Below are 19,915 nucleotides of genomic sequence, written 5' to 3' on the forward strand. Positions count from 1 at the left end.
TAGAAGCGTCCGGATAAGGAAATACTAGCTAGCAGACTACGAACAGTTACTTATGGATGATAGGTTCTGCAGGTCACATATGCAGCCTGACACCTTTGTTTCACAATGTATTTAGCAATACTATGTCATATGGCCAACCGCACGATAAAAAAGTGTGTTCCGTGAGAGTTCTGAAGTGTCAAACAGTACGAAGTAAATTATTTTGGCGATGCGAATTTTCTTGAAACCGTATCTGCTACCACAAAGCAGATTTACTTTAAATGCGAGGTGATGCACACAATATGGTGCAGAATGCACAGCAAGCGAGCGAGCGAGCGAACGAACATCACAGTCACTACGTAATGGAAAGAATAATGGAATGAAATGATCCGCACGACACCTACGGTCAAGGAAGACGTTCGCTTTGCGTGGAACGTATTTCGTCCCAGCGCGTTTAACACTTTCTTGTTGGCTTGAAGGGAGAATAAGGGTGCAAAGACATACACTAGAACGTTACCACTCTTGTGGATGTTTGTGAGCGGAGAGTGACCATGACATATTTGAGGCGACATTCACATTCGAGAACAAAACTTTGCCCTCGCTATTTCGCTCACCCACAAACCACGGCCGCGATCAATGAGCTGTCCCAATCTTGACACAGACATGCGGTCTAGTTGTTCCCACGATTCTCAGTACATTACGGGTACGTTGCAGAGGTACAACTGACGAGCCAGCTAGAGAAGACGCAACAAACGCCAGCCGAGTCTTCCGAACCCTGCGGACGTTTGCGCGCTTTTTTTTTTTCGGGAGGGGGGGGGGGAGCTGCCGTCTCGACTCGAATTGGGGGGTAGTGGCTTGTGAGCCTTAACGTGCCATCTTGAATTTTAATCGTTGCACGTAATTTAACTATTTCGAATGTAATTTAGCTGATATTTGATAGTTATTCAGCTTCGATCAGAAGTCGCCACGTGGAATCCCGCCCAGGAAACCTCCAATTAGCAAATTCGAAAGCACCACTACTGGGGAGCGTATCCTGTAACTATTCAGCTAGTTGAATGCCCATTTCGTCCATTACGGCCACCGCTAATTGGCTGGAGCTGTATACGACAGAGAAGGACACAGGCTGGGGCCGGCTACCTTCTTGAAATCACCAGTGCAGCTCCAGCCAACCAGTGGCGGCCGAAATGGACCGAAAATGGCAATCCACTAAGTGGATGCTTACAGAATGCCCTCCCCTCCTGCACAGTATTCCATATTTACGTCGTCCACGCACATGCCAAAACACTGGCCTAAGTAAGGTGGTACTTGTGGGGATGCGCGACTCTCGCGCGTCCCCTGATGTTTTTCCCGCATAGCGCATCTCCTGTAATCCCACTTCGCCGCGTGGCCTGCGTGACGTCAGCGGCGGTCGATGTGGTTGAAGCGCAGTGCGAGAGATGGCGCGAGTGTTGCGTTGCTAACGCCGCCTCACGGCAGGGTTACTTGGGGGCGCAGGGGAGGACGGGCTGTCTCTTCCCCGGCGCGTCGGCGAACGGCGTGGACATCCCGCGCGCCGCCGACGGATGCTTCTGCGAGACCGCCTCGCGTGGCCGCCTTCGAACGCGCCACTATTCGCGTGACCATACACGCGAAGGACCAGGCGTTGGGGTCCAGCATGGGGCGAACATATTCGCTCGCTTCCGGTCGCGGTGAGTCAGACTTCTAGATTTGTCGCGCCCCCATCGGCATGTTTTGTGGGTAGCACCTCGGCTAGCAGGCACTGATCTATGAAAGGTGCAATAAATGCCCTTGTGATTGTTTGCACTACTGTGTTGTCGTTCCTTTGTCCCAAGAGCACGGGTGTGAGAGACCCCACATACTGTACGTTCGTTTATTTTTGCTCGCACTGTGTTGTGTTAACGAAATTATCGTCGATTATTTCAGCACTTGTGTGTCCGTGCGCAGCACCGCCGCGTGCAGTGAGCACGGGTAGAGTAGAAGTAAAGCGAGCGCGTTACCTCGACGAACTTGTGGTCATGCAGCAGGGTACAGTTGGAGAGGCAATTGTTGGCGTTGTCCAGGTCCTGGTCGATGGCCGTGCAGTAGATGGACTGGAACGGCAGGAAGCTCTGCACCCGGCCACAGAGTACAATTACTTCGAAAATGAAATCACATTCCCTTAATGAAACGCTCGAACCTCGCCAATACACTTTCCCGGATACCAGGCTCTACTGCTGCAGTCCCGGAGAGAGCTTATTAGGCGGGTTCTGCTGTCTAATGTAATTTCACCATTCTCCTTAAATAGTGTTCACGACTTCACGTGAATGGCCTTCTGTATTTCTGGCCGCGCAAAGTAGACGCAGGAATTACTTCAGAAGAGATGCAAGACTGCCTCGAACTGGTGGTTTGTTCGCGCTTTAAGACGTATTGTAACGTTGTGTTTTCGTGTACAGTGCGTAGGTGCCTGTACCTGCTCGCAGTTTCAGAGTTTCTTTTTTGTCGCATCGTATCCCACAGAACAATCGGAAGCAATCGAAGACGGCCTCCTCCTCTCCTCAACCCCCCCCCCTATAAAGATAAAGAGAAAAACAAGAAGAATATTTGACGCAGGACATGGCGGAGGACTTCACTGATTTATAATCTAACAACATGACTAGGGCCGAGGCTTCACCTCTACATTCTTTTTGATTACTTTTTTTTTGTTCCTGCCTCAATTCGCGCTGCTAAATGTTGAATCATGTAGAACCAACAAGACCGATCTCCGACGCGATGCCATAGAAGCGCATCTCTGTGAACCGTTATAGAAGCACTCCACGACACAACCGCGAACTCAAACGATCACTGTCTTCCTGGTAGCTAGCTTCTGTCACGACGAAAGCAATCTATCGTTTATAAAAAAAACGTGCTGTATGAATCTAAATGAGCGGCCTCACCTCTTCCTTAAGGGCAGGTCGCATGGTCTGCGCCAGCTTGAGCAGGTTTCGGGCGTGCTCGGCCTCTGTATGTAGAAACAAGCCTCATCAACCAAAGCTGTCCTCTTGCCAAGCTTAACAACAACACACAGAAGCAGTGCAACAAAGCAGATCCTAAGTAGATGAGAACGAGAGTCGTCGAGTTCGCTCTTATTCAACTAGGGTGCGAGTTAACAACGTGACGTCACCTTCTGCATGCCTAGGACGTTTCCTTAAGCCACCGTAACTCTTGTACGCGTGGATGCTCTTGATACGCACTTAAGCTTCTCGCAAAAAAAATGTTTTACGGCATACTTGACATTTGAACGCCGGCCTTTTTTGTTCACAAGCCAGTGTCTTAAAAGGCTTCCTCTCACTGAGTTTAATAAGGCATTGCAAACAAGCAAAGCCGGCGCGTAAATCACACGGTGACGATCGCGCCCAGAAAATATTACGCCAAATGTAGTTGTCGAGAAAGGCAATATATTAAAAAGAAACCCACGCGAGCCTGTTCTCACAGCAGTGACAACTGTTCTTGCCAAGGGCAACAACGTCGCTGGCACGTTCTACTACGACAGAGGTCTTGCCTCCAATATCACAGATTAGAATACAATGCAGCGCAACTATCCGGTAGCAACACCAACAGGCTGATCCCCATGATATTCGAAAGCATGCACAACTGCCACAAGCGGTGTACAGCGCCGAAGAAAAGAAGAACGAGAAGGAAACAGAGGCGTGGCTAACGACGACAACATAACGCATGCTCTGAGAATCGGTATGTGAGAAGGAAAGGAGGAACTTCTTTTCCATAATGGTGGTCGGGGCTGTGAAAGCCCTGACCACCATTATGAGGACCCTGGGAGTGTTAGCCAGCGCCACCACTCGCAGACCTTGGCGGCGGACGTGGAACGTCCTTCTTGCCGCAGGCGTCACGAGAACGTGATCTTTTTGGGTGAGGGCAACTGGTCAATAAACCCACATATGCTACCTGAAGGCATCAATGTTCCCGGATTCGAGACCCTCGTTATGTAATCAACGAGAAAAAAAGGGGGTTAACCGAGGGGTCCGATTTGTAAGTGTGAGTGGTGGCGCTGGCTAACACTCCCAGGGTTCCACTAGGACACATAAATACTCAAGAAAGTGGATGGGAAAACAGCGCCGCGGCAGCTCAACTGTTAGAGCATCGCACGCGAAATGCGAAGGTTGTGGGTTCGGTTCCCACCTGCGGCAAGTTGTTTTTTCATCCACTTTAATTTCCATTAATTTATCGTTTCTTTATTTCATTTATTAAGCGCAAGTAATTTCCCCTATGTTGTCCTTGGTGTCAGTGTTTGTTGGCTTCTTATGATATGACTAATAAAAATCGGGCCCCTCGGTTAACCCCCTTTTTTCTCGTTCCTTTCGTCTGTAGTTATTTTAAGCCACTAACATCAAATTCGAGTGCAGACAGGCTACGTTACGTTGCCACACGTCAGTTCGCTTTTCAAATTCGTCAACGCGTCGTCTGACAAACTGTTCGAGGCCACGAAGAAATCCTCTCCTTCTCCTCTCTCTCTGCTCCGGGTGCTGCGCGCCGCTGCGCTACCCTCGAGAACATTTCAAGAAAGAACACTCAATGTTTCATAAAGCAGAGCTCGTAGCTTTGTTTTTACTATCATTTGCTGCCGTTCGTGGCGGGCGATACTTCCGTTCCCGCGCTTCATCTTATGCTGCGAGTGTAGGGGCAAATTGTGTAGGCAGACGTAGGTCTAATTAAGATTTGCCCCACGTTCAATGCTTAATTATCTACGATTATGCAGGCAGTGTCCTAAACAAGGTTGCTAGCGAAGCGCCTAAATTGCGGTCCGTGAATGCAAATAGCCTTCCTACCTCCTAAAGTAAGACAAAAATTCACGCATTCAACCGCGACGTCGATAGGGAAGGAGGGAAACTTCGCGTTTGACTGCGAGAGGCAAGCGACGCCTGTCCTTATATGTCTTTCTTCTTCTACAGCACGGTTTGCAATAGGCCGACTTCGCGTCTGTTATTACTGCACTTAGCGCGCAGGCATAGCGGGCACATAGCAAGCGAACTCGGGATCTGCAGCTACTGGAAAATTTTCGTCACAGCTCGCTTCTCCGCACTATAGCTGTTAATGCGGCGAAGCCAACTGCTTCATTATCATTGTCATGTACAAGTCAGTGAGTGGTCTGCACTTTCACCACGCGCGCGTTCGCGCATCAGTGCACGTCTGTCGCCAGACTTTATGGGGTTTGTGTAAACGTAGCTCTTGCGTTTGCGTGTGTGTTTGTGTGCGTATGTGCGTGCGTGAAACTGAAAGCAATCGTGAACGACTGTGCTTACCGAGGTTAGCGCGCTTTTCGACGTAGCTGATGACATCCTTGGCATACTTGGACCAGATCTTGGCGCGTCGCAGAGCGAATTCTACGCCATCGTCGATCCGCATCAGCTTGGCGTCCGCCTCCGGACCCGTCAGCGTCATTGGAGACGCTGTGGAAACAAGAGCGCAGGACGATCACTTCGCGCCTCGCGGTAGAATGACGTGGCGCGTTTCTATCAAAGCATTATGAATGCGAGGATCGCGAAACATATATTGTACAAACGTTATTTCTTTCAGCAGCTCAAGCTGCACGAATATATCAAGATTATCTTACCAACGCGCGACAGACGAGAACTAGAACAACCATACGTGTTGCACGCTATGAAATTTAGGCGATGACGCCACCGCGTGACATCAAATTTTCGCGAGCTTTTCTCTTATTTTTTACGTGGCATCATTTCCTTCACTAAAAAAAATGAACGGCAGACGTTGACAGATCGAACCTTTCTTTATCTTATTTCCCAATATGAATAATATACTTATAACAGCTATTGTAATATTAATATTAACGAGACTCCGTTAGCAACCGCCACAACCTGTGAAATAGCCGGAGTGACTTCGGGGATTTGCAAACTGCGTCACCACTCACCTTGCGGCATTACTTCATTTTAGCGACGTAACAAAGCTCTCGTTAGGCGTGGCCGATTTGACACATTACATGAGGACTTTACCACATTAGACACACTTAACGGTTTCCATTCAGAGCAGGAGCGTCTATGAAAAAGCGCAATAAAGGCATTTAGAAATTATTTCTCTTAGGAGCAATGCGTGTGACGCAGGACAAACCGTAAAACATGTTCAACATTAACTAGAAGATGTCGCTTACTATGTTATGTTTCAAGAAGGAAACAATGTAAAGCACAGAGGATGCAGAACCAGAAGTCCGCCCAATCAGGGCCCAATGAAGTAGGGAAGCCTCAGAATGAGCGAAAGCGTGGTTTCTTATTCTTTTTTTTTTAATGGGATGAAAATAAGTAGAGAAGTCTGTTCGCTGTGCCATTAACTAAAAATAGAATATTAAAATCCGTACGCTCAATAAAGAAAACGCATTAGTTAATAGCAAAGTATAAAAGAGAAAAGTGTATCGTCACTAGAGGAGACAAATATTTGCGAAAAGTCACTCGAAACAGCGTGCGCGGATGTCGGAGGCATACGATTACGTTTCACACTGGAAATAGATTGAGGGCGATCGATTGATGAAGGCGAATTCTGGCGCACTCACCGTAGGACCGTGACGTCGGCGCCTGCTTGTCCGGCGACAGGAGGTTCTCGCAGCTCTGCGATTAAAAATAGAAGATGAAGAAGAAGAAAAAAGAAAAGACAGGCCGGCAACGCCTTACATTTGGAACATACGAGAAATCGAAGTACTCATGGAAGCGTGATTTAAAAAAAAAAAACACTTCTATTTCATTTTTTAATTTTATTTTTGCAGCTTCGGCTCCGTCAGGGAATGACGCTGTGATACAGCCAAACCCGATTATAACAAACCCGGGTACAGTGAATTACGCGCTATGTATTGAACACGCCAAACTTTAATAGCAATTACAATGTGAAATATATGCGCTAAAGCGAATTGGGTATTGGATCCATCGAACTCCGAGCGCCTACATCATAATACTGCCTGCAGTGGATAATATATATATATATATATATATATATATATATATATATATATTACGCAGTCGCTTCTCGAGCATTGATTTTTTTTTCTTTTTGGATAGTATGGGCGAGCGAGCGCTTGATAGCATGTGCGGAGGAAACGGGAAAGGCTGCCCTCTGTAACACCTATGGATCGTCCCGGGTTGCTGTGTTACCAACAAACTTTCACACGTTACAGAAAAAACCTATCCGATTACACTTAATTTAGACAGAAACATCATTGACTATAGTGAAAAATTTCTGTCCCACGAGATTAAACAGTTACTAAAACGCAATCAAATAACTTGCCGTTACTTTGCTCCCAACCATTTATTAACATTGCACAAATACAGCAAATAGAACGGGCTGTCCTGGGCTTTTCGGGGTGTCTTCTGCAACCATTTACCCGTTATTTACTTACGCTAACAACTGCTCACCAAAATTTCCCTCGGTCATAATTGCCTCGCTATTTTGGTGAAGGAATCAGCAACGACACTTAAAACTCACTCTATGCGCGCGCGGGAGGAAAGCACGGTGTTGTAACGTACGAACATTGTGGTTTGCTTAATGCCGCCACGCTCGCGTCTGGACCCTGTGTTAAGCGCGAGCCCTCGTAATCACTGGATCTCGTCGAAGGCAATCCCGATATACGGCCAACGTAAAGAGAAAAAGCTCAGCGCCCTTCCACTCTGTGAAGAAGGACGACCAGTGAAGCTGTGTTTGTGGGCCCCTTAATACTGAATACTGAACTTAATACTGAATACTGAATACTTAATACTGAACCTTCGCCGCCGGTTGGCGCAGCACTGCACTATCTTCGGGATCAGCCCACGTGTGGGGAGTCTTGTGCCACCACAGGGACAAGATCCTGAGGGAACTATAGGCCTTAACAGCTGCGCTGTAAAATTCGTAACATATTTGTTTCTTGACTAATCACTTAGTTGGATAATTAATTATTTAATTAATGAAGCCGAACACGGGAGCAGCGGCGCGAGCGCGTGCGCGCGGTAGCGCCGAAGGGTGCCAACGAGCCACCTGTGCAAGAAGACGACGTCGCTGGGGCCAATCGTCATGGTGACAGGTTTTGTGTTAACACACGGACACGATCCTGGGGGGAACTAGTCCTAAACAGCTTTGCTGTTAAAAATAAAGGAAGAAAACAAAAAAGAAAAAGTCGTCTGTGGGCAATTTCCACGCATGAACGTCCAAGTGGCCATCACTATTTAGCCGTGGCAGCGTCAGCGGAAATCGTCGGCGAACATGCAGTTGAAAATGGGGCCACAAATATTAAGCGTTCGAGTCTGCCTGTCTGAACAAGCGAATCGGCGAGGTCGCTGCGTGCCGGGAATGCGGGCGTTGTCCTGTAGTTCCCGCGAAATTCAAGCGTTAGAAGCTGCATCGCCAGCGCGTACGAAACTGAAAATACGTGCAGAGACAAACGGACGACAGAAAAACGTAGAGCGATGGAGCTTTTCTAAATTCCAACTAGCGCCAACTCTCTTCCTTAATGCGTCCCCTGGCACAGCTTGTCGCGTCAATAAAGTAACTAACTGCATGTAACATGTTACTCAAAGAAGGAATTGAATTACAACGAGCTTTACCGAGTAAAAAGGTAACCAATCAACACAAAGCTGCCAAAAATGTAATTGGTTACAACTAATTATGTGTAATTCATAGCGTACACGTTTGGTTACTTACACGTTCTACTGCTCCAAGAGTCCGGTCGCCATGGTATATTTAAGCACGGTCGCGCAAGTTTGTTCCTTCGCATATAACGAACTCATCATAAACGTACACAAATGTCCGTTATCGCCGGGCTCGGATACATCGAATTACTTGATATATCGAACTCTGTTTCGCGCGCCAGCCTGCAAGTTATTAACCGGGTTTGACTGTAGTCGCACCTCACACAGGCCACTTCGGTTCGTTTCGATTTCATTGAATAGGCGCGATCTTCGCGGCTCTCGTTCTGCGAAACTTCCTGCTAACTCTATGTACATTTAAAAAAGTTCGAAACAAATTGCGTCGGCGAATCTCGTTCCCAAACAAGCTGATCACGCTCTCCCAGACTCACCTTGTGTGCCAGGCCCTCATTCTACCCGGTCACCTGCCCCAACAATGTAAAATAAGCGGCCCAACAAACCTAAAGACAAGCACCTTCAAGCGGTTTCCTATCGACTACCCTTTGCTTTTCATTGCGCCAACGAAGCGCGAACGTCTGTTACAAAGACTAAACTAAAGAAAAAATAGGAAATTGGGGCGCGATAAACTTGACCAACCGAAGGAAAAGTAAGGCGCTGCGAGACGACCGCACAGGACGCACTACAACAGGGCCACCAATAGGAGCACTCGCCGAGCGCATTCGGGAATATATCGAACGGTTCGTTACGGTAGCACTCCGTGGGTCAATCAATCGACGCCACGTATAAACGGCCGGCAAGACCACAGGGCGACCTTTTAGCCCTTCAATTCAATAAACCACAGTTCGCACGAAAGAGCAGCCATGTCTATATTATATGAAAGATCGAAGATACAAGTTTGTGGACGTGTTCGCGGATCCTGCTGAGACGATTTCGAACGTCTTCGAATAATTCCATACGTTTTCGCGCATTATTCTTACGAAAATCCCTAAGGTTCCTCCTCAGTCTTGATGGTCCCTCCCCAGTCTTTAACTATGCGACCTACTTGAGTTACTTTCTCGGTAGAAAATGGCGATCGCCTTAATAAACTGAAACCAAAAAAAAAAAAAAGCTCTCCGCTATCTCCCGTACGAAGATGGGACGATTGCCCTCCAGACAGGTTTAGGGCACTTGGTAGATGACAGGCCTTTCACAGAAGAGAAGATCTTGGGACCGTGGCTACGTGCCTCTGCGACGTAGAAAGCTACAAAAGCGCTGCTGCGATTCTTGAAATGCACCAGCCTCCATGACTGCGTGTGACTGACTCGTTGATGAACGCTTGACTGCCTGTGTACGAGTGCGAAGTGTGAACTTCTCTGTTCCTTCTCGTCTTTCACTGCCCATCTCCATTTTCACAGTGCAGGGTAGTCAACCGGGCTCAGCCTGGTTAACCTTCCTGCCTTTCCCTTATGACCTCTATTTTTCTCTCTCTCTACCACCTCCTTTTCTGCGCTATTTCCACAAAGAGAAAATCAATAGATGCGGACGTATTGGAGGACGTGCGGTACGCTTGAACAGGTTACGAAAAGAGCAGGCACTTTAGTAATTCTTGTGTGTACGCCCTGACGCACCGATTCAAAGATATTCGAAGATTAGAAGATGTTTCTCGCGACGGCCGTGGCCGCAATATTTTTCGCCCTGAGCTTTTCACACGCCGCGTTTTCTTTCATTTTCTTTTTGCTCCGCAACTCTGCCTTTCTGACATCTTTAAAAAAAAATATGTTTACAAATACACAGATTTGTTTCGTGCAAGGAATTATAATAAGAAAGGCTAGTACACTGTCCATGAATCCAGTGTTTTCTGTGGGGAGGGCGTCCTGGGCGAAGGCATGATGTCGTACGGAAGTGGCGAGGAGGGGCTCCATGGAGTCCGGGACAAAACCACGGAAAGAGAGCTCCACCGACCTTCATTTCTTATTTTTTTTTTGTTGTGGATAGCGGTGTCGCAGACCGGGCACGAATAACTTTGCAGAGCGCGATGTTGTTGGTGCCAGATCGCGGGTCACGGCCGGCGCGAGTGCTGCTACTTTGAACTCCCGCGCTTTTCAGCCGGAAACGTGTCGGAGATCAGGCACTTCTCGTGCTTGTCACCGGTTGCGCAAACTGCACAGCGTTCACAAGATAGCCTGCTAGCACCGAACGCCTCTTTAATCAGACATACATCGGGTGCACGACAGATAATAGTGGCTCCAAAACACGCCACGGTGCTATAGCGCGAACGCTGCGGGTCTGGTAGGGGCACGAGCGGACTGCGTCATCTATGCGCGCCAAAGAAAGTGCTTTTGACATCTTCTTTCTTTCTTTATTCTTGTGCGTGACACAGGCGTTGGCCGGGTCGCGCGAAAGTATCTAGTATGTTTCTATTCTGACTCTTTAAAATACTCCTTTTGACAGCATTTCTGTATGTTCGCATTTCAAAGGTCTATTTTAACGCGATAGCGTTAAGGAGCTCGTGTCGCAGAAAAGCCGGTGTCGTCGGTGTCGGCGTCCGCGGCGTTGGCCGTGAGTGATAAATCACGGCAGGCACTTCATAAATAAAAAGCAACTTCCAAGATGGGCTGGGTGGGAATCCAACCAGGGTCTCCGTAGTGTGAGACGGAGACGTTATCCACTGAGCCACGAGTTCGATGCTTCAAAGCGGTACAAAAGCGCCTCTAGTGAACGCGGTGTTGCCTTAGAAACGAGCTGTTTCTGAGGCTCAGGCGTGCGTCGCTTGCTCAGGCGCACATTTCGTTGTCGCGCCGAACGCTGCGTTGCTCGACGCTCACCGCGTCCGATGCGGGGCGCGTAGTCGCTGCGCCGTAGCCCATTGTCTTACACCCCTTGGCGGGTCGACGGGAACGCTGTCGCGTTCCACTCTTGAAGGCGAAGCTTAAGCGTCCTCCAATTTTTTAAATCCTACTCTGCTTCCGATATTTTCTTTTGGAAAAAACATTGTTCGTTCTTTTCTGTATTTGTTTTTGACCCCAATCATACGAACTATAATTAAAGGCGCAACATCAAAACACTAACCTTTCCATCAACTCTCAATAGAGACTTTTTTTCTGTCTCAAATAACTGTCACGCCACCTTACAGAAAAAAAAAAAGTACGAGGAGTCGTGTCCCAAGCTGCGTATCACTGAACATATGATTTCGGCTATACCGTTATGCTTTTGCTTGAGCTTCTAAAGCGAATGCCGTAAGATCTAAAAAAAGAAACAGACCTCACACTGAGAAGCGTGGCACGCCAAGACACTGTAAGGCTACTGCCGATTATTGCCAATTATTAAAGTGATTTTCTCGTTTTGAGCAAGTTTTCGCAGACGAAAGGCGCAGACTCACAAAAGCAGAATCACGCTTTGTCCTGCACTGGTGGTGTGCCAGCCAGCAAACTCTAAAAAAAAATGGCAGTGGCTTAGCTCGGTTATGCCATGATATACGTAGCGAAAGATAAGGCATAGCATGGTTAGCCTTGGTTAATCTTGATTGCAAGTCCAGGTTAGTATGGTTGTCTAGCTATGTTGCGGCGTTTAGCCACTCGTTCGGCGCACTGTTCGTCTGTTTCCTGGGCGATTCCTCATCAGCTCTTTCCGATGTCGATTCCAGGCATCCTCCTGCTTACCAGAATTGTCGCCGTCCATACTGCCGCCTCAACTGTGGTTGCGGCGCACGCGAGCTCTCCTTTTCAATCCTCCGACATGTTATCAGGCATGCGACGCAGCTGGCGAGGCGAGCGGAGGCGAGCGCAACGACGAGGAACGCGGTGTGACGTGGTACCAAACGGCGGCGGCGGTAAGGCGCGGCGCTGCACAGCGGCGGAACATAGAGTCACTGGAAAAAAAATTCAGAGTACCGCAAAGGTCGGGATTTGACTGGCAACACTGAGCGGCCACCGTCATATACCTTCCAAGCCGACTGCGTCGCGGGAAGGCCGCCGTGTTGGAAGAGCTTGATATTCGGTGACACATCGGGTTGTGTTTATTGAAGTACAGATACTTTGTGCCCCGTGATAATGGTTGCTAAGAACGAAAACAAAATGTTATTTTGTGCGAAGTAATGCAGCCGGTGGTTGTTTTGCACGTCGATCGTGTTTACTGCCTGAACGGTGCTACGATTGTGGGCAGCAGCTTAGCGCTGCTATCGGGAGCTTATGCACGTGGTTTTTTTTTCCCTTCCGCGGAGCGAGCTACGAAGGAAACATTTCGTCACTTCGAGCCGGAATGAGGCAACCTTCAGCTTTTGGGCATGAAGATCGTGGACCGCCGTCGGCTTTTATTGAATGTTTCCAAGCAGGACGAAACTAACACCTGACAGTGTCACAGGTACGTACGTTCATTGTATAATTTCACAAGCTAAATCCGATACATTTAATTTAGTTTGTAAACGGATACCACGCGTTCTCGATTCTGCCGGGCGACTTCGTCCGCTGTATACGCACGACACACTGCGACTGCCGTGTGCGCACCGGTGTTTGGCCGTGATCGTAAGACGATCTGTGCACAGCAGGCGTAAAAACCAACTTCGATGACCATTTTGCGCACTAAATCTTGTGGAAGGCCAATGTGGGCAATTTATATGATCACAGCAACGTATATGTACTTCTGTACACTGATAATGAGCGAGAGTTTGCTACATTGCGATTTATGAACGCGGCTGTCTAGTGCGTTCATGAGCGGCTACTCTTCTCAATTTATTTATGACTGTTTTCTTAGACTGCCAAGATTTGCTGCATGTGTAAACAAAAGCAGGAAGGCCCGCTGGTGACGCAGCACTTTTTTGCCTAAGTTACATAGGCGACGTATAAAATTCTTGTGCTTTTAGAGCGGTTTATGAAACATGCATAGTGACCGAGTGAAACTAAAGCTACTGGGTGTTCTGTTGTTTTGTATTTCTTGTTATGCATCAAGCACAGCATTATTTTGGTATGCACCGCAGCATTTCAACATAAAACATAATTTGTGTGCTGACTTCAGTTCATTGCATGTGCTCAGCTTACAAGCTAAAATTTGAAGGATGTGCTGTGAATATCACCTGGCCATTAATTTCAAGCTCGAAATGCGTATGTATAAATGAGCAAAGGATAAGTGGAAAAAAAGAAATATCATGGGCCTCGTATTGACCATGTTTTTATTGACGGCGATCGTCACGATCTGCGAAAAACAAGTGCCATATGGGTCGAGTGACTCGAGGCGAGAGCGCGCTCACGAGCGCGGGGAAATGATGCGAGTACCTGGTGCACGTGAGGAGGCGGAATTCTCGCGCGACAAGTGTGCCTTCGCGTGCCACGAGCACGGAATAACCGCGTGTGTTGAGCAACAAACGCATACACGTGTACCCGCGTCAAGCGTGCAAGACGCGAACGATCCCTGCAATGAACTCCTACTTGCGTAGCATCGCTAACACCGCGTGCACTTCGCTTAAATATCTTCTAAAACAGTGGCAAAAAGCACAAGCAAGGTGTACTTATACCTCGCACACGCGGGTGTTTCTTATAGGCTTGAAGTTCTACCGGCCGATTCTGTGTAACCACGCAGAACGACGCTCTCGGTCATTTTTCCCGGTCGGAATCTAGAAAAAAGTCTTTCCAGACTCGGTCCGGTTGCTGCATCCGAAGGCGCAGCAGCCAGGCATGATTTCCTTGCAGTTAAATGCGAGCGCGACAATCGGAACACAAAAAAGATAGGGAACCTGCGCTGCCTGCGCTCTCAGCCGGCCCGCTCGCGCTTGGAAGGTATATGGCACCCCAATGTCACGTGGTACGGTTGGGCCAATGAACGCGTCGGCGGCGCGGGGAAAACGAACGCGGTACTCTGAAATTTTTTCCAGTGACTCTAGCGGAACACCTGTGGCTCGGTGCTACTAGTGGCGCATGCGCAGTAGGAGCGAGAGATAGAGAGAGAGAGAGAGAGAAATATGCGCGGCGAGGCGCGCGTTGTGACGTCATGTGCCTCCTCGGAGCACCGCCACGGTGAAAACGCAAGTTCGCGGCCAGTAAAGCGTTCGCTTTAAAAACAAAGGGCATCGGGAATGACCGGACTCCAAGAAAGGGTTTCACAACTCGTTTTGAAGAACTCCGGTTAGCATTAAAGACAGCGTGATTGCTTCGCCTGTCACGTGTTTATCATTTCGAAGTCGTCACGGGTGCGCAGGAGGAAGAGAATTCTTCGCTTCTCAGCCTTAGCGACCGCTTCCTTCTCCCCCTCCTGAAGGATCTCGACTCGTACGCGAAGCAAAATCGACGCTGGTGGCCGTCGGGGCCGTTGCGAGCCACCCCTACGGTCTTTGCGTGCCTTAGCCTGCGTTGCGAAGTCCTGCCAAGGCACGCAAGTTTTTTTTTTTTCGGGTTTCTTTTCCACGCAAGCGTCCAGTGCTTACGCAACAAAAGCCTATTTTTCTGTGTCGCGCATCCCGTGGCATGCCATGTAGTCATCCAGCGAAGGACGCCGCGTTGCGCCCGCAGGGGTAGCACGGCGCAAGTTAAGCTATTTGCATCGCGCTTAGGGAGTTGGTGACGCCATGCCAGGTCCCGGACAACCGAGGGTCATTTGCATGTAGAGAATTTGAACGCTCTGTATGTTTACCGACGGTCTTTTTTGAAAGCGTGATGAGCGCGACTGTAAGTTGTCGTGTTGTAAGTTATGCAGTGACAGAGGAAAAAAAATTCCGTGCAAGCTTGGCTACTTTGCCCCTCAACATCTTCAAATGTGGCAGTGTGATGACCCCCTGCACGAAGCTCGTTATAGCGATACTAAGAAGAATCGCTAAGATCAGCTTACTGTGGTGAATGATTTCTTGAACACTTCAATTACACTCATATTTGGCGCCAAATTGAGTGGGGTAGAGGGGGGGGGGGTAAAGTAGATGAGAACAAGAAAAATAAAAAAAGCGAAAGAAAGTTATATCAGTATATCATGACCTCACGGATGTTAAAGAACCTTCACATGTATGACACTTTTTTCCAGAAAAGTTTTCGAGACATGTGTCTTGGATTTCACTAGAATGCAATGCTGTTGTTTATCGATGCGCTATTAGCTGGTGCAAAGCGTATGTTGTCTAAAACTCTTGACGTCGCGAGGAACTTGTGCCGGAACATGAAACCCGCCTTCCAATTTGCATTTTTTAATTGTGCGATTACGGGGAAGGAGCTTTCCGCCGTCCGAGATTCCAGAAGAGCGATTTATCAAACCGTCGTAATTTGAAATTCCTCTTTACTACCCCTTTCTATGTCCGCGAAACTTACGCGAGGATTATGCGCTACGTGCGAGCCAGGCATAGTACATAGATACAAAAAGATAGATTACGCCAAGAGACAAAAGAGACAGGCGAGATACAGACAAAGAGATAGACAAGAGACAAAAAGATAGATTACGCGCGAAATGAACCGCTGGACTACTTGCTTTGTAGCATAACTTAATAGGAAACGAACAGGATAGGTGCTATGCAAGAGTAGTAAATAGGCGTTACACGGAAGAAAGTTTTGCAGCCTGAAGGGCGCTTCTTTGTCCCACGGCTGCAATTTCTTTTGTTATACGCGACAGTGACTTCTAACTACGCCTGCCATTGGAGAAGCTGTAGTTGAAAATTCTATATTCCTTCTGACCACCTGGTATACACCGAAATAACTGAAAGGAGAGTTTGACAGCGGCATATTAGAGTCACGTACAAGCAAAATCTTATTACGAGGCACGGCGTATTATGTGATTCCGGGCTAATTTTGACCGTCTCGGTTTCAATAACGAACATCCAATGCACGATAGGCCACTTTTCTTTATTTTAAATTGCGTGATTGTTTGTTTCCTTGCCGATCTTTTCTGGCTGAATTGTCTTCAAGTGTAATTGAACTCAACCACGCGCTCCCCTCACTCAATGCCTCTCTGGAGGCCTGTGAGGTATTTCTCAACAGAAGCCAAATAAAAATGTAAGAGCGTTTTTTGCACACCACCCCCGTCGGAATGCGCCGACGTGCTCACCAGCGCTGTGCGGCAGCCACTGGGCTACCGCGGCTGGAACTCAGCTATACCACGACGTTTACGTACCCCAAGGACTCGCCAAAAACGCAGAACTTCATTTGTCCGCATCAACGATTCGATCTCTCTCTTTAAAGGTGAGGGTGTTGCTTATGGGACAAACTGGCACCATGAAGAGCTAACTTCTTTTTTTTTACTGTCTTTCCCTTTTTTTTTCAAGTACAGTGCAGTACCCTATTACCTTGGGAAGTGTGGGAGAACGCGGCTCTGCGGCAGACGACTCACGCTGTAGGTGAACGCTGTTGCTCCCCTACGCGCATGCGCAGTGCGCAATTCATTCGCACTGCCGCCACCTGTGCGCGCACTTTGAGCGCTCCCAACGCGTGAGCCCCGCGCTCCATGTAACAGTGGACCACTCTGTAACCAGCTGTTCCGCACTACTATTTAAATTTATATTAAAGTTACACTAAAGCAAACCAATAAATTTAGACTTATAAAATACTCTTCGAAAAGTCTGTTGTAATTAATTACATGATAATAGGTCGATTATTATTATTACTAGAAGTTTATTTTCTTTTCCTTTTTAATTTCGCGCCGAAACGTCGGTACGTCAGTGCGACGTCACAGATTTCAGTGTTTTTGTTTTTCGTATTTGAGTCGCGTTGGCTGAGCAAAAGTTCTAGAAACTTGCCGCATTCAGCCTTTGGCTCCTCAAGAATGCGATGCACTCAATCTTCTTACCGCTAAAGAATTTCTTAGGCCCAAGAAGACGTTGTCATAATCCATGATGTCACAGCAAGCTGGAGCAGCGTCGTCACCCATTTTTTGTGCTTTTCGCCTTTTTTTTTTTTTTCTGGCTTACCGAGCGAATTGGCTCGCGGTAAGAATGCTTTTGCCATTGTGAAAGAGTAATTTTACTCACACAGAAGAAATAATTTTTCTCTTTAGCATCCCTCTCTAAGCACACGCGGTCCTCACAGACGGGCCGCGACAGAACTAAACTTCTGGAAATTATTTACCCGCGCGGTTGCGTTGCTGCGGCGGGCGAACCCCGACAGTGGGGTGAGGTCTTACCCGCGCCTTGCCGATGGCACTCGTGGAGCCCGTGTCCAGGTCTCCCATCAGGTACTCGGACACCCTGCACCACGAGGAAAGAGACACCAACGTCAGGAGATGAGGAAAGGTGCGTGGCATAGTGGCAGCGAACGAGGCGAATGAGAGAGCAAAACGCTTTTGTTGAAGAGGACGGCTTGCGACCGTTTTAGTTACACAACATCACTTGTCATTAAAGGTCCAGACACGCAACGCGCCTGCGTTAAAAGACACGAGACGTCGGAAAGCTTCGGGCATAGCGCTACCACGTACCGTGGCGGCTAAAAGTCTTCGTTTGAAACCACTAACTTCTTTACAAATAACTCGCATTCTTTCGAAAGCACGGCCAGAGGACAAAGACAGAAGCCGAATTCCCGGCTGCCGTCAAATCACGCAGTTAATGTAGAGCAAATGCAATGTACAGCTCTGTTTTGCATTCGACAAGGGTTGCCTGTGCAGTTGCACATGAGGACACAGGTGGCTTGCGGTGGAGCTCGCTTTCAGTTAAACTGCATGTTGCTTGCTCATGGTGAACGAGGAGGAGGAGGAATGAACGTTTATTGTAAGAAACAGCGAGAAAGTGTCCTTTCTTCGCCCTAGGTGGGCGGCTCTCTTAGTCCAGAACGCCGTCGGCTAATGCTGCAGCCCGGGCCAGGTCCACCAGACTTCGCTGATCTTCCAGGCTCTGTGCCTTTAACATTGCCTCCCACGTTTCTTCGATCGCTTGTAGCGGTTCTGAGGCATCATCTTCACTGTTTTTCTCGCGGTGCGGGCACACCAACACATGTTGTGGGAGCGTGTCTGGTACGTCACAATACCGGCATAGGTATGAGAATTTGGTGGGGTGCATTCGGTGCATGATAATTCCATGTAAACGAAGCGAAGCTGAAAATGTAAACGCGAAGTATTTCTTTTCCTTTGTGTCGAATAATGTTACGGAGCAATGGGGCGTGACGCTAAAGTCTAGCTGACTGTCGACAAAGACAGTTAGGCGGGAAGAAAGTGCGACCGGTTCGGCCAGCCATCTTGTTTATGCGCCGTTGCCGCAGATCGCAAAGAACCTGTAAATATACTTTTTTTTCCTTCTTTACGTAATCGCTTCGCTGTTTCCGCCCTGTAACAATATCCTTATTTTGGGCGACACTTGCACAGTTGGACGAAAAATCAACATTTATTCCCTCAAGTATTTCGTATGTTCCTTCCTTAAGCGGTATAGCACTGGTACAGACAAAATACAACGACTGGTTATGCTACCGTAATTGTTAATTGTTGTTATTTGTTGTGTCAGCACATTCCACATAACTATACCAGTGCAAGAGGGTACACGCTTGTTGGGCGAGTTGCTACACGCTTTGAACAGGGAAATGACGGTGAAACAGAAAAAAAAGAGACCAGAAAGAAAAACAAGGAGGGGGGGGGGAACGGAACACACAGATAATTGAAGGGCAGGGCGCCCACCTAATCTGTGACTTCAAAGCGAGACGGTATGCACGAGTTCCTCTTTCGACGCGCCCTGAGAGAAAAGCAGGAAAATGGCGCAGGTAAACCGCATTCCCGCGAAATGCGTGTACGAATCTACTCAAAGCGAACGCGATAAGATCAGAAAGCTTAGGGCGTTGAGAACGTGTTTTCAAACCCGTTCACGTCTCCTCCACCGGCCTGTCCCCTTCTGCACCGGCCCAGACACAGAGGCAACGAATTAGGGACCACCTCCTGGGATCCTGTCTGGGCCTTCGCGAGGTCCGCACCCGCCCCATTCGCGGCCTGGACTACCACCCACGTCGAGCACCTGACCTAAAGTTTCCGACGCATGGTCGTCTGCACCGGCCGCTCCTGGACTTCATCCAGGAGACAGACCTATATATTTTTATTTAGTTTATGCCGTAGAACATAGCGGCAGCAATTTATTTAAAAACTTGGGGGCCGCTTCAGCTTCGCCTTTAAGAGTGGAACGCGATGGCGTTCAAACATCCTTAATAATAATAATATTTGGGGTTTTACGTGCCAAAACCACTTTCTGATTATGAGGCACGCCGTAGTGGAGGACTCCGGAAATTTTTGACCACCTGAGGTTCTTTAACGTGCACCTAAATCAAAGCACACGGGTGTTTTCGCATTTAGCCCCCATGGAAATGCGGCCGCCGTGGCCGGGATTCGATCCCGCGACCTCGTGCTCAGCAGCCCAACACCATAGCCACTGAGCAACCACGGCGGGTTCAAACACATCCTTGACTACCTCTCACGCTTGCCGGCAATGCAGCGTATGTAAC

General features: G+C 48.2%; 1 protein-coding gene across 4 annotated transcripts in view; it reads right to left on the reverse strand.

Moving 5' to 3' along the window:
* Window positions 1-19,915, reverse strand: part of LOC142560808 (rho GTPase-activating protein 29-like) — a 250,426-nt gene that overhangs the window by 60,821 nt on the left and 169,690 nt on the right. For all 4 annotated transcript variants that reach the window (XM_075673171.1, XM_075673170.1, XM_075673169.1 and 1 more), the window contains 5 exons: window positions 17,628-17,691; window positions 6,512-6,566; window positions 5,253-5,399; window positions 2,892-2,956; window positions 1,977-2,087 (listed from right to left, as the gene is read on the reverse strand). In XM_075673171.1, coding sequence (XP_075529286.1) covers window positions 1,977-2,087; window positions 2,892-2,956; window positions 5,253-5,399; window positions 6,512-6,566; window positions 17,628-17,691 — 442 coding nt within the window. The remainder of the gene's footprint in view (window positions 1-1,976; window positions 2,088-2,891; window positions 2,957-5,252; window positions 5,400-6,511; window positions 6,567-17,627; window positions 17,692-19,915) is intronic.

This window comes from Dermacentor variabilis, chromosome 10, assembly GCF_050947875.1.
Source record: "Dermacentor variabilis isolate Ectoservices chromosome 10, ASM5094787v1, whole genome shotgun sequence".
In the NCBI taxonomy this organism is placed as follows: Eukaryota; Metazoa; Arthropoda; class Arachnida; order Ixodida; family Ixodidae; genus Dermacentor; species Dermacentor variabilis.